We start from the raw sequence: 19,591 nt of genomic DNA on the forward strand, positions 1-19,591 counted from the left end.
CAAGGTGCTCCATCATGCTGGAAAAGGCATTGTTGGGCGCCAAACTGCTCTTGGACGGTTGGGAGAAGTTGCTCTTGGAGGTCATTCTGGTACCATTCTTTATTCATGGCTGTATTTTTAGACAAGACTGTGAGTGAGCCGATTCCCTTGGCTGAGAAGCAACCCCACACATGAATGGTTTCAGGATGCTTTACAGTTGGCATGAGACAAGACTGGTGGTATCGCTCACCTCTTCTTCTCCGAATAAGCTGTTTTCCAGATGTCCCAAACAATCGAAAAAGGGATTCATCAGAGAAAATGACTTTGCCCCAGTCCTCAGCAATCCACTCCCTGTACCTTTTGCAGAATATCGGTCGGTCCCTGATGTTTTTTCTGGAGAGAAGTGGCTTCTTTGCTGCCCTCCTTGAATCCAGGCCTTGCTCAAAGAGTCTCTGCCTCACAGTGCGTGCAGAAGCACTCACACCAGCCTGCTGCCATTCCTGAGCAAGCTCGGCACTGCTGGTAGTCCGATCCCGCAGCTGAAACAGTTTTAAGATACGGTCCTGGCGCTTGCTGGTCTTTCTTGGGCGCCCTGTAGCCTTTTTGACAACAATGGAAGCTCTCTCCTTGAAGTTCTTGATGATGCGATAGATTGTTGACTGAGGTGCAATCTTTGTAGCTGCGATACTCTTCCCTGTTAGGCCATTTTTGTGCAGTGCAATGATGGCTGCACGTGTTTCTTTAGAGATAACTATGGTTAACTGAAGAGAAACAATGATACCAAGCACCAGCCTCCTTTTAAAGTGTCCAGTGATGTCATTCTTACTTAATCATGACTGATTGATCGCCAGCCCTGTCCTCATCAACACCCACACCTGTGTTAATGGATCAATCACTAAAACGATGTTAGCTGCTCCCTTTAAGGCAGGACTGCAATGATGTTGAAATGTGTTTTGGGGGTTAAAGTTCATTTTCTGGGCAAATATTGACTTTGCAAGTACAGTAATTGCTGTTAAGCTGATCACTCTGACATTCAGGAGTATATGCAAATTGCCATTAAAAAAAATGAAGCAGTAGACTTTGGAAAAATTAATATTTGTCTCATTCTCAAAATTTTTGTCCATGACTGTAGAGGAAACTGCAGTAAAATAAAATGTGCATACTGTATTTTGGTACAGATTTACAGCCTAAGGGCTCATACTCACTTGCGCGAGACTCTCATGAGTCTCGCTCGGCAATACTCGGCGCTGCTGCCGGCACTCAGATCGGAGCGTGCGGCCACATAGGAATACACGCTCCGCTCCTGAGTGCAGGGTATTGCCGTGAAAGTTTTGTGAAAGTGAGTATGAGCCCTAATGTGCACACGATCAGTATTTGGAGAGGTTTTTACCTCAGTATTTGGTCAGTATTTTACCTCAGTGTTTGTAAGCCAAAACCAGGAGTGGAACAATTAGAGGAAAAGTATAATAGAAACATATGCACCACTTCTGGATTTATCACCCACCTCTGGCTTTGGCTTACACATGCCAAGGTAAAATACTGACCAAATACCGATAGTGTGAACATGGCTGTAGCCTTACTGGTCCGGGCTCTGAATGAATCTAGAGCTTTGGGCAATTGTAAACTAATGGCAGGATATTAGCCCAAGGGAGAAATGCAGCAGACGTCGCTCGCACGCAAATTCTTTTTCTTTCAGGGATGGATGTAAGTGCAAAGAGGATTGGTTACTGTGTGTGGACAGCGACCCCATGTGGCCCTTGTGATATGACAAGTCCTCTGACCACACAGAAATGATAACTGCTAGAGGCCCCGCAGTCTCCGGGAGCACTGGGCTTCCCGCGCCGCAGAGCTGACAGGTCACATGACTTTTAGGGGCGGGCCGCCTATTCCGCTTCCTGTGTTCTGTAGTACTGCCGGTATGGCGGCCGCTGGACCCGGGAGCGGAGCGGGGAAGAGCCTGCTGCACTTCATGAAATGTGTGGGACAGCTGAAGGTGACGTAGTGGCCGCTCCGAGCAGAGCGTGTAGTGCGGGAACCACCGGGCCCGTGCGGTGTAACGGCAATGCAGGCTTGTAACATCGCAGCGCTTACTATCCTGGAGGTGCATGAGACTGAGGCCAATATAGTGTGTACCCCGGCCACAGCCATACACAGCCATACACAGGGGGATCTTCTACCTAGTACACCTCCATATACAGCGGGGTATATATACAGTAACCTGGCCACAGCCATACACAGGGGGAGCTTCTACCTAGTACTCCTCCATATACAGCGGGGTATATATACAGTAACCCGGCCACAGCCATACACAGGGGGAGCTTCTACCTAGTACTCCTCCATATACAGCGGGGTATATATACAGTAACCTGGCCACAGCCATACACAGGGGGAGCTTCTACTTAGTACTCCTCCATATACAGCGGGGTATAGATACAGTAACCCGGCCACAGCCATACACAGCCATACACAGGGGGAGCTTCTACCTAGTACACCTCCATATACAGCGGGGTGTATATACAGTAACCTGGCCATAGCCATACACAGGGGGAGCTTCTACCTAGTGCACCTCCATATACAGCGGGGTATATATACAGTAACCTGGCCACAGCCATACACAGCCATACACAGGGGGAGCTTCTACCTAGTGCACCTCCATATACAGCGGGGTATATATACAGTAACCTGGCCACAGCCATACACAGGGGAGCTTCTACCTAGTGCACCTCCATATACAGCGGGGTGTATATACAGTAACCCGGCCACAGCCATACACAGGGGGAGCTTCTACCTAGTGCACCTCCATATACAGCGGGGTATATATACAGTAACCCGGCCACAGCCATACACAGCCATACACAGGGGGAGCTTCTACCTAGTGCACCTCCATATACAGCGGGGTATATACAGTAACCTGGCCACAGCCATACACAGGGGGAGCTTCTACCTAGTGCACCTCCATATACAGCGGGGTATATACAGTAACCTGGCCACAGCCATACACAGGGGGAGCTTCTACCTAGTGCACCTCCATATACAGCGGGGTATATATACAGTAACCCGGCCACAGCCATACACAGGGGGAGCTTCTACCTAGTGCACCTCCATATACAGCTGGGTATACATACAGTAACCTGGCCACAGCCATACACAGGGGAGCTTCTACCTAGTACTCCTCCATATACAGCGGGGTGTATATACAGTAACCCGGCCACAGCCATACACAGGGGGAGCTTCTACCTAGTGCACCTCCATATACAGCGGGGTATATATACAGTAACCTGGCCACAGCCATACACAGGGGGAGCTTCTACCTAGTACACCTCCATATACAGCGGGGTATATATACAGTACCCCGGCCACAGCCATACACAGGGGAGCTTCTACCTAGTGCACCTCCATATACAGCGGGGTATATATACAGTACCCCGGCCACAGCCATACACAGGGGGATCTTCTACCTAGTACTCCTCCATATACAGCGGGGTGTATATACAGTAACCCGGCCATAGCCATACACAGGGGGAGCTTCTACCTAGTACTCCGCCATATACAGCGGGGTATATATACAGTAACCTGGCCACAGCCATACACAGGGGGAGCTTCTACCTAGTGCACCTCCATATACAGCGGGGTATATATACAGTAACCTGGCCACAGCCATACACAGGGGGAGCTTCTACCTAGTACTCCTCCATATACAGCGGGGTATAGATACAGTAACCCGGCCACAGCCATACACAGCCATACACAGGGGGAGCTTCTACCTAGTACACCTCCATATACAGCGGGGTGTATATACAGTAACCTGGCCATAGCCATACACAGGGGGAGCTTCTACCTAGTGCACCTCCATATACAGCGGGGTATATATACAGTAACCTGGCCACAGCCATACACAGCCATACACAGGGGGAGCTTCTACCTAGTGCACCTCCATATACAGCGGGGTATATATACAGTAACCTGGCCACAGCCATACACAGGGGAGCTTCTACCTAGTGCACCTCCATATACAGCGGGGTGTATATACAGTAACCCGGCCACAGCCATACACAGGGGGAGCTTCTACCTAGTGCACCTCCATATACAGCGGGGTATATATACAGTAACCCGGCCACAGCCATACACAGCCATACACAGGGGGAGCTTCTACCTAGTGCACCTCCATATACAGCGGGGTATATACAGTAACCTGGCCACAGCCATACACAGGGGGAGCTTCTACCTAGTGCACCTCCATATACAGCGGGGTATATACAGTAACCTGGCCACAGCCATACACAGGGGGAGCTTCTACCTAGTGCACCTCCATATACAGCGGGGTATATATACAGTAACCCGGCCACAGCCATACACAGGGGGAGCTTCTACCTAGTGCACCTCCATATACAGCTGGGTATACATACAGTAACCTGGCCACAGCCATACACAGGGGAGCTTCTACCTAGTACTCCTCCATATACAGCGGGGTGTATATACAGTAACCCGGCCACAGCCATACACAGGGGGAGCTTCTACCTAGTGCACCTCCATATACAGCGGGGTATATATACAGTAACCTGGCCACAGCCATACACAGGGGGAGCTTCTACCTAGTACACCTCCATATACAGCGGGGTATATATACAGTACCCCGGCCACAGCCATACACAGGGGAGCTTCTACCTAGTGCACCTCCATATACAGCGGGGTATATATACAGTACCCCGGCCACAGCCATACACAGGGGGATCTTCTACCTAGTACTCCTCCATATACAGCGGGGTGTATATACAGTAACCCGGCCATAGCCATACACAGGGGGAGCTTCTACCTAGTACTCCGCCATATACAGCGGGGTATATATACAGTAACCTGGCCACAGCCATACACAGGGGGAGCTTCTACCTAGTGCACCTCCATATACAGCGGGGTATATATACAGTAACCTGGCCACAGCCGTACACAGGGGAGCTTCTACCTAGTGCTCCTCCATATACAGCGGGGTATATATACAGTAACCTGGCCATAGCCATACACAGGGGGAGCTTCTACCTAGTGCACCTCCATATACAGCGGGGTATATATACAGTAACCTGGCCATAGCCATACACAGGGGGAGCTTCTACCTAGTGCACCTCCATATACAGCGGGGTATATATACAGTAACCCGGCCACAGCCATACACAGCCATACACAGGGGGAGCTTCTACCTAGTGCACCTCCATATACAGCGGGGTATATACAGTAACCTGGCCACAGCCATACACAGGGGGAGCTTCTACCTAGTGCACCTCCATATACAGCGGGGTATATACAGTAACCTGGCCACAGCCATACACAGGGGGAGCTTCTACCTAGTGCACCTCCATATACAGCGGGGTATATATACAGTAACCCGGCCACAGCCATACACAGGGGGAGCTTCTACCTAGTGCACCTCCATATACAGCTGGGTATACATACAGTAACCTGGCCACAGCCATACACAGGGGAGCTTCTACCTAGTACTCCTCCATATACAGCGGGGTGTATATACAGTAACCCGGCCACAGCCATACACAGGGGGAGCTTCTACCTAGTGCACCTCCATATACAGCGGGGTATATATACAGTAACCTGGCCACAGCCATACACAGGGGGAGCTTCTACCTAGTACACCTCCATATACAGCGGGGTATATATACAGTACCCCGGCCACAGCCATACACAGGGGAGCTTCTACCTAGTGCACCTCCATATACAGCGGGGTATATATACAGTACCCCGGCCACAGCCATACACAGGGGGATCTTCTACCTAGTACTCCTCCATATACAGCGGGGTGTATATACAGTAACCCGGCCATAGCCATACACAGGGGGAGCTTCTACCTAGTACTCCGCCATATACAGCGGGGTATATATACAGTAACCTGGCCACAGCCATACACAGGGGGAGCTTCTACCTAGTGCACCTCCATATACAGCGGGGTATATATACAGTAACCTGGCCACAGCCATACACAGGGGGAGCTTCTACCTAGTACACCTCCATATACAGCGGGGTATATATACAGTAACCTGGCCACAGCCGTACACAGGGGAGCTTCTACCTAGTGCTCCTCCATATACAGCGGGGTATATATACAGTAACCTGGCCACAGCCATACACAGGGGGAGCTTCTACCTAGTGCACCTCCATATACAGCGGGGTATATATACAGTACCCCGGCCACAGCCATACACAGCCATACACAGGGGGAGCTTCTACCTAGTGCACCTCCATATACAGCGGGGTATATATACAGTAACCCGGCCACAGCCATACACAGGGGGAGCTTCTACCTAGTACTCCTCCATATACAGCGGGGTATAGATACAGTAACCCGGCCACAGCCATACACAGCCATACACAGGGGGAGCTTCTACCTAGTACACCTCCATATACAGCGGGGTGTATATACAGTAACCTGGCCATAGCCATACACAGGGGGAGCTTCTACCTAGTGCACCTCCATATACAGCGGGGTATATATACAGTAACCTGGCCACAGCCATACACAGCCATACACAGGGGGAGCTTCTACCTAGTGCACCTCCATATACAGCGGGGTATATATACAGTAACCTGGCCACAGCCATACACAGGGGAGCTTCTACCTAGTGCACCTCCATATACAGCGGGGTGTATATACAGTAACCCGGCCACAGCCATACACAGGGGGAGCTTCTACCTAGTGCACCTCCATATACAGCGGGGTATATATACAGTAACCCGGCCACAGCCATACACAGCCATACACAGGGGGAGCTTCTACCTAGTGCACCTCCATATACAGCGGGGTATATACAGTAACCTGGCCACAGCCATACACAGGGGGAGCTTCTACCTAGTGCACCTCCATATACAGCGGGGTATATACAGTAACCTGGCCACAGCCATACACAGGGGGAGCTTCTACCTAGTGCACCTCCATATACAGCGGGGTATATATACAGTAACCCGGCCACAGCCATACACAGGGGGAGCTTCTACCTAGTGCACCTCCATATACAGCTGGGTATACATACAGTAACCTGGCCACAGCCATACACAGGGGAGCTTCTACCTAGTACTCCTCCATATACAGCGGGGTGTATATACAGTAACCCGGCCACAGCCATACACAGGGGGAGCTTCTACCTAGTGCACCTCCATATACAGCGGGGTATATATACAGTAACCTGGCCACAGCCATACACAGGGGGAGCTTCTACCTAGTACACCTCCATATACAGCGGGGTATATATACAGTACCCCGGCCACAGCCATACACAGGGGAGCTTCTACCTAGTGCACCTCCATATACAGCGGGGTATATATACAGTACCCCGGCCACAGCCATACACAGGGGGATCTTCTACCTAGTACTCCTCCATATACAGCGGGGTGTATATACAGTAACCCGGCCATAGCCATACACAGGGGGAGCTTCTACCTAGTACTCCGCCATATACAGCGGGGTATATATACAGTAACCTGGCCACAGCCATACACAGGGGGAGCTTCTACCTAGTGCACCTCCATATACAGCGGGGTATATATACAGTAACCTGGCCACAGCCATACACAGGGGGAGCTTCTACCTAGTACTCCTCCATATACAGCGGGGTATAGATACAGTAACCCGGCCACAGCCATACACAGCCATACACAGGGGGAGCTTCTACCTAGTACACCTCCATATACAGCGGGGTGTATATACAGTAACCTGGCCATAGCCATACACAGGGGGAGCTTCTACCTAGTGCACCTCCATATACAGCGGGGTATATATACAGTAACCTGGCCACAGCCATACACAGCCATACACAGGGGGAGCTTCTACCTAGTGCACCTCCATATACAGCGGGGTATATATACAGTAACCTGGCCACAGCCATACACAGGGGAGCTTCTACCTAGTGCACCTCCATATACAGCGGGGTGTATATACAGTAACCCGGCCACAGCCATACACAGGGGGAGCTTCTACCTAGTGCACCTCCATATACAGCGGGGTATATATACAGTAACCCGGCCACAGCCATACACAGCCATACACAGGGGGAGCTTCTACCTAGTGCACCTCCATATACAGCGGGGTATATACAGTAACCTGGCCACAGCCATACACAGGGGGAGCTTCTACCTAGTGCACCTCCATATACAGCGGGGTATATACAGTAACCTGGCCACAGCCATACACAGGGGGAGCTTCTACCTAGTGCACCTCCATATACAGCGGGGTATATATACAGTAACCCGGCCACAGCCATACACAGGGGGAGCTTCTACCTAGTGCACCTCCATATACAGCTGGGTATACATACAGTAACCTGGCCACAGCCATACACAGGGGAGCTTCTACCTAGTACTCCTCCATATACAGCGGGGTGTATATACAGTAACCCGGCCACAGCCATACACAGGGGGAGCTTCTACCTAGTGCACCTCCATATACAGCGGGGTATATATACAGTAACCTGGCCACAGCCATACACAGGGGGAGCTTCTACCTAGTACACCTCCATATACAGCGGGGTATATATACAGTACCCTGGCCACAGCCATACACAGGGGAGCTTCTACCTAGTGCACCTCCATATACAGCGGGGTATATATACAGTACCCCGGCCACAGCCATACACAGGGGGATCTTCTACCTAGTACTCCTCCATATACAGCGGGGTGTATATACAGTAACCCGGCCATAGCCATACACAGGGGGAGCTTCTACCTAGAACTCCGCCATATACAGCGGGGTATATATACAGTAACCTGGCCACAGCCATACACAGGGGGAGCTTCTACCTAGTGCACCTCCATATACAGCGGGGTATATATACAGTAACCTGGCCACAGCCGTACACAGGGGAGCTTCTACCTAGTGCTCCTCCATATACAGCGGGGTATATATACAGTAACCTGGCCATAGCCATACACAGGGGGAGCTTCTACCTAGTGCACCTCCATATACAGCGGGGTATATATACAGTAACCTGGCCATAGCCATACACAGGGGGAGCTTCTACCTAGTGCACCTCCATATACAGCGGGGTATATATACAGTAACCCGGCCACAGCCATACACAGCCATACACAGGGGGAGCTTCTACCTAGTGCACCTCCATATACAGCGGGGTATATACAGTAACCTGGCCACAGCCATACACAGGGGGAGCTTCTACCTAGTGCACCTCCATATACAGCGGGGTATATACAGTAACCTGGCCACAGCCATACACAGGGGGAGCTTCTACCTAGTGCACCTCCATATACAGCGGGGTATATATACAGTAACCCGGCCACAGCCATACACAGGGGGAGCTTCTACCTAGTGCACCTCCATATACAGCTGGGTATACATACAGTAACCTGGCCACAGCCATACACAGGGGAGCTTCTACCTAGTACTCCTCCATATACAGCGGGGTGTATATACAGTAACCCGGCCACAGCCATACACAGGGGGAGCTTCTACCTAGTGCACCTCCATATACAGCGGGGTATATATACAGTAACCTGGCCACAGCCATACACAGGGGGAGCTTCTACCTAGTACACCTCCATATACAGCGGGGTATATATACAGTACCCCGGCCACAGCCATACACAGGGGAGCTTCTACCTAGTGCACCTCCATATACAGCGGGGTATATATACAGTACCCCGGCCACAGCCATACACAGGGGGATCTTCTACCTAGTACTCCTCCATATACAGCGGGGTGTATATACAGTAACCCGGCCATAGCCATACACAGGGGGAGCTTCTACCTAGTACTCCGCCATATACAGCGGGGTATATATACAGTAACCTGGCCACAGCCATACACAGGGGGAGCTTCTACCTAGTGCACCTCCATATACAGCGGGGTATATATACAGTAACCTGGCCACAGCCATACACAGGGGGAGCTTCTACCTAGTACACCTCCATATACAGCGGGGTATATATACAGTAACCTGGCCACAGCCGTACACAGGGGAGCTTCTACCTAGTGCTCCTCCATATACAGCGGGGTATATATACAGTAACCTGGCCACAGCCATACACAGGGGGAGCTTCTACCTAGTGCACCTCCATATACAGCGGGGTATATATACAGTACCCCGGCCACAGCCATACACAGCCATACACAGGGGGAGCTTCTACCTAGTGCACCTCCATATACAGCGGGGTATATATACAGTAACCCGGCCACAGCCATACACAGGGGGAGCTTCTACCTAGTGCACCTCCATATACAGCTGGGTATACATACAGTAACCTGGCCACAGCCATACACAGGGGAGCTTCTACCTAGTACACCTCCATATACAGCGGGGTGTATATACAGTAACCCGGCCACAGCCATACACAGGGGGAGCTTCTACCTAGTGCACCTCCATATACAGCGGGGTATATATACAGTAACCTGGCCACAGCCATACACAGGGGGAGCTTCTACCTAGTACACCTCCATATACAGCGGGGTATATATACAGTACCCCGGCCACAGCCATACACAGGGGAGCTTCTACCTAGTGCACCTCCATATACAGCGGGGTATATATACAGTACCCCGGCCACAGCCATACACAGGGGGATCTTCTACCTAGTACTCCTCCATATACAGCGGGGTGTATATACAGTAACCCGGCCATAGCCATACACAGGGGGAGCTTCTACCTAGTACTCCGCCATATACAGCGGGGTATATATACAGTAACCTGGCCACAGCCATACACAGGGGGAGCTTCTACCTAGTGCACCTCCATATACAGCGGGGTATATATACAGTAACCTGGCCACAGCCATACACAGGGGGAGCTTCTACCTAGTACACCTCCATATACAGCGGGGTATATATACAGTAACCTGGCCACAGCCGTACACAGGGGAGCTTCTACCTAGTGCTCCTCCATATACAGCGGGGTATATATACAGTAACCTGGCCACAGCCATACACAGGGGGAGCTTCTACCTAGTGCACCTCCATATACAGCGGGGTATATATACAGTACCCCGGCCACAGCCATACACAGCCATACACAGGGGGAGCTTCTACCTAGTGCACCTCCATATACAGCGGGGTATATATACAGTAACCCGGCCACAGCCATACACAGGGGGAGCTTCTACCTAGTGCACCTCCATATACAGCTGGGTATACATACAGTAACCTGGCCACAGCCATACACAGGGGAGCTTCTACCTAGTACACCTCCATATACAGCGGGGTGTATATACAGTAACCCGGCCACAGCCATACACAGGGGGAGCTTCTACCTAGTGCACCTCCATATACAGCGGGGTATATATACAGTAACCTGGCCACAGCCATACACAGGGGGAGCTTCTACCTAGTACACCTCCATATACAGCGGGGTATATATACAGTACCCCGGCCACAGCCATACACAGGGGAGCTTCTACCTAGTGCACCTCCATATACAGCGGGGTATATATACAGTACCCCGGCCACAGCCATACACAGGGGGATCTTCTACCTAGTACTCCTCCATATACAGCGGGGTGTATATACAGTAACCCGGCCATAGCCATACACAGGGGGAGCTTCTACCTAGTACTCCGCCATATACAGCGGGGTATATATACAGTAACCTGGCCACAGCCATACACAGGGGGAGCTTCTACCTAGTGCACCTCCATATACAGCGGGGTATATATACAGTAACCTGGCCACAGCCATACACAGGGGGAGCTTCTACCTAGTACACCTCCATATACAGCGGGGTATATATACAGTAACCTGGCCACAGCCGTACACAGGGGAGCTTCTACCTAGTGCTCCTCCATATACAGCGGGGTATATATACAGTAACCTGGCCACAGCCATACACAGGGGGAGCTTCTACCTAGTGCACCTCCATATACAGCGGGGTATATATACAGTACCCCGGCCACAGCCATACACAGCCATACACAGGGGGAGCTTCTACCTAGTACACCTCCATATACAGCGGGGTATATATACAGTACCCCGGCCACAGCCATACACAGGGGGAGCTTCTACCTAGTGCACCTCCATATACAGCGGAGTGTATATACAGTAACCCGGCCACAGCCATACACAGGGGGAGCTTCTACCTAGTGCACCTCCATATACAGCGGGGTGTATATACAGTAACCCGGCCACAGCCATACACAGCCATACACAGGGGGAGCTTCTACCTAGTGCACCTCCATATACAGCGGGGTATATACAGTAACCTGGCCACAGCCATACACAGGGGGAGCTTCTACCTAGTGCACCTCCATATACAGCGGGGTGTATATACAGTAACCCGGCCACAGCCATACACAGCCATACACAGGGGGAGCTTCTACCTAGTGCACCTCCATATACAGCGGGGTATATACACAGTAACCCGGCCACAGCCATACACAGCCATACACAGGGGGAGCTTCTACCTAGTGCACCTCCATATACAGCGGGGTATATACACAGTAACCCGGCCACAGCCATACACAGCCATACACAGGGGGAGCTTCTACCTAGTGCACCTCCATATACAGCGGGGTATATACAGTAACCTGGCCACAGCCATACACAGGGGGAGCTTCTACCTAGTGCACCTCCATATACAGCGGGGTGTATATACAGTAACCCGGCCACAGCCATACACAGCCATACACAGGGGGAGCTTCTACCTAGTGCACCTCCATATACAGCGGGGTATATACACAGTAACCCGGCCACAGCCATACACAGCCATACACAGGGGGAGCTTCTACCTAGTGCACCTCCATATACAGCGGGGTATATACAGTAACCTGGCCACAGCCATACACAGGGGGAGCTTCTACCTAGTACACCTCCATATACAGCGGGGTATATATACAGTACCCCGGCCACAGCCATACACAGGGGGAGCTTCTACCTAGTACACCTCCATATACAGCGGGGTATATATACAGTACCCCGGCCACAGCCATACACAGGGGGAGCTTCTACCTAGTGCACCTCCATATACAGCGGAGTGTATATACAGTAACCTGGCCACAGCCATACACAGGGGGAGCTTCTACCTAGTGCACCTCCATATACAGCGGGGTATATATACAGTACCCCGGCCACAGCCATACACAGGGGGAGCTTCTACCTAGTGCACCTCCATATACAGCGGAGTGTATATACAGTAACCTGGCCACAGCCATACACAGGGGGAGCTTCTACCTAGTGCACCTCCATATACAGCGGGGTATATATACAGTAACCCGGCCACAGCCATACACAGGGGAGCTTCTACCTAGTACTCCTCCATATACAGCGGGGTATATACAGTAACCTGGCCACAGCCATACACAGGGGGAGCTTCTACCTAGTACTCCTCCATATACAGCGGGGTATACATACAGTAACCTGGCCACAGCCATACACAGGGGAGCTTCTACCTAGTGCACCTCCATATACAGCGGGGTATATATACAGTAACCTGGCCACAGCCATACACAGCATACACAGGGGGAGCTTCTACCTAGTACTCCTCCATATACAGCGGGGTATATATACAGTAACCTGGCCACAGCCATACACAGGGGAGCTTCTACCTAGTGCACCTCCATATACAGCGGGGTATATACAGTAACCCGGCCACAGCCATACACAGGGGGAGCTTCTACCTAGTGCACCTCCATATACAGCGGGGTATATACAGTAACCTGGCCACAGCCATACACAGGGGAGCTTCTACCTAGTGCACCTCCATATACAGCGGGGTATATACAGTAACCCGGCCACAGCCATACACAGGGGAGCTTCTACCTAGTGCACCTCCATATACAGCGGGGTATATACAGTAACCTGGCCACAGCCATACACAGGGGGAGCTTCTACCTAGTACTCCTCCATATACAGCGGGGTATACATACAGTAACCTGGCCACAGCCATACACAGGGGAGCTTCTACCTAGTGCACCTCCATATACAGCGGGGTATATATACAGTAACCTGGCCACAGCCATACACAGCATACACAGGGGGAGCTTCTACCTAGTACTCCTCCATATACAGCGGGGTATATATACAGTAACCTGGCCACAGCCATACACAGGGGGAGCTTCTACCTAGTGCACCTCCATATACAGCGGGGTATATACAGTAACCCGGCCACAGCCATACACAGGGGAGCTTCTACCTAGTGCACCTCCATATACAGCGGGGTATATACAGTAACCCGGCCACAGCCATACACAGGGGGAGCTTCTACCTAGTGCACCTCCATATACAGCGGGGTATATACAGTAACCTGGCCACAGCCATACACAGGGGAGCTTCTACCTAGTGCACCTCCATATACAGCGGGGTATATACAGTAACCCGGCCACAGCCATACACAGGGGAGCTTCTACCTAGTGCACCTCCATATACAGCGGGGTATATACAGAAACCCGGCCACAGCCATACACAGGGGAGCTTCTACCTAGTACTCCTCCATATACAGCGGGGTATATACAGTAACCTGGCCACAGCCATACACAGGGGGAGCTTCTACCTAGTACTCCTCCATATACAGCGGGGTATACATACAGTAACCTGGCCACAGCCATACACAGGGGAGCTTCTACCTAGTGCACCTCCATATACAGCGGGGTATATATACAGTAACCTGGCCACAGCCATACACAGCATACACAGGGGGAGCTTCTACCTAGTACTCCTCCATATACAGCGGGGTATATATACAGTAACCTGGCCACAGCCATACACAGGGGAGCTTCTACCTAGTGCACCTCCATATACAGCGGGGTATATACAGTAACCCGGCCACAGCCATACACAGGGGGAGCTTCTACCTAGTGCACCTCCATATACAGCGGGGTATATACAGTAACCTGGCCACAGCCATACACAGGGGAGCTTCTACCTAGTGCACCTCCATATACAGCGGGGTATATACAGTAACCCGGCCACAGCCATACACAGGGGAGCTTCTACCTAGTGCACCTCCATATACAGCGGGGTATATACAGTAACCTGGCCACAGCCATACACAGGGGGAGCTTCTACCTAGTACTCCTCTATATACAGCGGGGTATACATACAGTAACCTGGCCACAGCCATACACAGGGGAGCTTCTACCTAGTGCACCTCCATATACAGCGGGGTATATATACAGTAACCTGGCCACAGCCATACACAGCATACACAGGGGGAGCTTCTACCTAGTACTCCTCCATATACAGCGGGGTATATATACAGTAACCTGGCCACAGCCATACACAGGGGAGCTTCTACCTAGTGCACCTCCATATACAGCGGGGTATATACAGTAACCCGGCCACAGCCATACACAGGGGGAGCTTCTACCTAGTGCACCTCCATATACAGCGGGGTATATACAGTAACCTGGCCACAGCCATACACAGGGGAGCTTCTACCTAGTGCACCTCCATATACAGCGGGGTATATACAGTAACCCGGCCACAGCCATACACAGGGGAGCTTCTACCTAGTGCACCTCCATATACAGCGGGGTATATACAGAAACCCGGCCACAGCCATACACAGGGGGAGCTTCTACCTAGTACTCCTCCATATACAGCTGGGTATATACAGTAACCCGGCCACAGCCATACACAGGGGAGCTTCTACCTAGTACTCCTCCATATACAGCGGGGTATATATACAGTAACCTGGCCACAGCCATACACAGGGGGAGCTTCTACCTAGTGCACCTCCATATACAGCGGGGTATATATACAGTAACCTGGCCACAGCCATACACAGGGGGAGCTTCTACCTAGTGCACCTCTATATACAGCTGGGTATATACAGTAACCCGGCCACAGCCATACACAGGGGAGCTTCTACCTAGTACTCCTCCATATACAGCGGGGTATATATACAGTAACCTGGCCACAGCCATACACAGGGGGAGCTTCTACCTAGTACTCCTCCATATACAGCGGGGTATATATACAGTAACCTGGCCACAGCCATACACAGGGGGAGCTTCTACCTAGTACTCCTCCATATACAGCGGGGTATATATACAGTAACCCGGCCACAGCCATACACAGGGGAGCTTCTACCTAGTGCACCTCCATATACAGCGGGGTATATACAGTAACCCGGCCACAGCCATACACAGGGGAGCTTCTACCTAGTGCACCTCCATATACAGCGGGGTATATATACAGTAACCTGGCCACAGCCATACACAGCATACACAGGGGGAGCTTCTACCTAGTACTCCTCCATATACAGCGGGGTATATATACAGTAACCTGGCCACAGCCATACACAGGGGAGCTTCTACCTAGTGCACCTCTATATACAGCGGGGTATATATACAGTAACCTGGCCACAGCCATACACAGGGGGAGCTTCTACCTAGTGCACCTCCATATACAGCGGGCTATATATACAGTACCCTGGCCATAGCCATACACAGGGGGAGCTTCTACCTAGTACTCCTCCATATACAGCTGGGTATATACAGTAACCCGGCCACAGCCATACACAGGGGAGCTTCTACCTAGTACTCCTCCATATACAGCGGGGTATATATACAGTAACCTGGCCACAGCCATACACAGGGGGAGCTTCTACCTAGTGCACCTCTATATACAGCTGGGTATATACAGTAACCTGGCCACAGCCATACACAGGGGAGCTTCTACCTAGTGCACCTCCATATACAGCGGGGTGTATATACAATAACCCGGCCATAGCCATACACAGGGGGAGCTTCTACCTAGTACTCCTCCATATACAGCGGGGTATATATTCAGTACCCCGGCCACAGCCATACACAGGGGAGCTTCTACCTAGTGCTCCTCCATATACAGCGGGGTATATATACAGTAACCCGGCCACAGCCATACACAGGGGAGCTTCTACCTAGTACTCCTCCATATACAGCGGGGTGTATATACAGTACCCTGGCCATAGCCATACACAGGGGGAGCTTCTACCTAGTGCACCTCCATATACAGCGGGGTATATATACAGTAACCCGGCCACAGCCATACACAGGGGAGCTTCTACCTAGTACTCCTCCATATACAGCGGGGTGTATATACAGTAACCTGGCCATAGCCATACACAGGGGGAGCTTCTACCTAGTACACCTCCATATACAGCGGGGTGTATATACAGTACCCCGGCCACAGCCATACACAGGGGAGCTTCTACCTAGTACTCCTCCATATACAGCGGGGTGTATATACAGTAACCCGGCCATAGCCATACACAGGGGGAACTTCTACCTAGTACACCTCCATATACAGCGGGGTATATATACAGTACCCCGGCCACAGCCATACACAGGGGAGCTTCTACCTAGTACACCTCTATATACAGCGGGGTATATATACAGTAACCCGGCCACAGCCATACACAGGGGGAGCTTCTACCTAGTACACCTCCATATACAGCGGGGTGTATATACAGTACCCCGGCCACAGCCATACACAGGGGAGCTTCTACCTAGTACTCCTCCATATACAGCGGGGTGTATATACAGTACCCCGGCCACAGCCATACACAGGGGAGCTTCTACCTAGTACACCTCTATATACAGCGGGGTATATATACAGTAACCCGGCCACAGCCATACACAGGGGGAGCTTCTACCTAGTACACCTCCATATACAGCTGGGTATATATACAATAACCCGGCCATAGCCATACACAGGGGGAGCTTCTACCTAGTACTCCTCCATATACAGCGGGGTATATATACAGTACCCCGGCCATAGCCATACACAGGGGAGCTTCTACCTAGTGCTCCTCCATATACAGCGGGGTATATATACAGTAACCCGGCCACAGCCATACACAGGGGAGCTTCTACCTAGTGCTCCTCCATATACAGCGGGGTATATATACAGTAACCCGGCCACAGCCATACACAGGGGAGCTTCTACCTAGTGCTCCTCCATATACAGCGGGGTATATATACAGTAACCCGGCCACAGCCATACACAGGGGAGCTTCTACCTAGTGCTCCTCCATATACAGCGGGGTATATATACAGTAACCCGGCCACAGCCATACACAGGGGAGCTTCTACCTAGTACACCTCTATATACAGCGGGGTATATATACAGTAACCTGGCCACAGCCATACACAGGGGAGCTTCTACCTAGTGCACCTCCATATACAGCGGGGTATATACAGTAACCCGGCCACAGCCATACACAGGGGAGCTTCTACCTAGTGCTCCTCCATATACAGCGGGGTATATATACAGTAACCCGGCCACAGCCATACACAGGGGAGCTTCTACCTAGTACACCTCTATATACAGCGGGGTATATATACAGTAACCCGGCCACAGCCATACACAGGGGGAGCTTCTACCTAGTACACCTCCATATACAGCTGGGTATATATACAATAACCCGGCCATAGCCATACACAGGGGGAGCTTCTACCTAGTACTCCTCCATATACAGCGGGGTGTATATACAGTACCCCGGCCATAGCCATACACAGGGGAGCTTCTACCTAGTGCTCCTCCATATACAGCGGGGTATATATACAGTAACCCGGCCACAGCCATACACAGGGGAGCTTCTACCTAGTGCACCTCCATATACAGCGGGGTATATATACAGTAACCTGGCCACAGCCATACACAGCATACACAGGGGGAGCTTCTACCTAGTACTCCTCCATATACAGCGGGGTGTATATACAGTACCCCGGCCACAGCCATACACAGGGGGAGCTTCTACCTAGTGCACCTCCATATACAGCGGGGTATATATACAGTAACCCGGCCACAGCCATACACAGCCATACACAGGGGGAGCTTCTACCTAGTGCACCTCCATATACAGCGGGGTATATACAGTAACCTGGCCACAGCCATACACAGGGGGAGCTTCTACCTAGTGCACCTCCATATACAGCGGGGTATATACAGTAACCTGGCCACAGCCATACACAGGGGGAGCTTCTACCTAGTGCACCTCCATATACAGCGGGGTATATATACAGTAACCCGGCCACAGCCATACACAGGGGGAGCTTCTACCTAGTGCACCTCCATATACAGCTGGGTATACATACAGTAACCTGGCCACAGCCATACACAGGGGAGCTTCTACCTAGTACTCCTCCATATACAGCGGGGTGTATATACAGTAACCCGGCCACAGCCATACACAGGGGGAGCTTCTACCTAGTGCACCTCCATATACAGCGGGGTATATATACAGTAACCTGGCCACAGCCATACACAGGGGGAGCTTCTACCTAGTACACCTCCATATACAGCGGGGTATATATACAGTACCCCGGCCACAGCCATACACAGGGGAGCTTCTACCTAGTGCACCTCCATATACAGCGGGGTATATATACAGTACCCCGGCCACAGCCATACACAGGGGGATCTTCTACCTAGTACTCCTCCATATACAGCGGGGTGTATATACAGTAACCCGGCCATAGCCATACACAGGGGGAGCTTCTACCTAGTACTCCGCCATATACAGCGGGGTATATATACAGTAACCTGGCCACAGCCATACACAGGGGGAGCTTCTACCTAGTGCACCTCCATATACAGCGGGGTATATATACAGTAACCTGGCCACAGCCGTACACAGGGGAGCTTCTACCTAGTGCTCCTCCATATACAGCGGGGTATATATACAGTAACCTG

The 19,591-nt window shown here is 51.4% G+C and overlaps 1 protein-coding gene across 1 annotated transcript in view; it reads left to right on the forward strand.

The window, feature by feature from the left end:
• Window positions 1–1,855: 1,855 nt before the first annotated feature.
• HDDC2 (HD domain containing 2) overlaps window positions 1,856–19,591 on the forward strand; it is a 138,157-nt gene continuing 120,421 nt past the window's right edge. The window contains exon 1 of the mRNA XM_069726094.1: window positions 1,856–1,972. Within this exon, the coding sequence (XP_069582195.1) occupies window positions 1,898–1,972 (75 nt within the window). The 5' untranslated portion in view covers window positions 1,856–1,897. The remainder of the gene's footprint in view (window positions 1,973–19,591) is intronic.

This window comes from Ranitomeya imitator, chromosome 5, assembly GCF_032444005.1.
Source record: "Ranitomeya imitator isolate aRanImi1 chromosome 5, aRanImi1.pri, whole genome shotgun sequence".
NCBI lineage: Eukaryota > Metazoa > Chordata > Amphibia > Anura > Dendrobatidae > Ranitomeya > Ranitomeya imitator.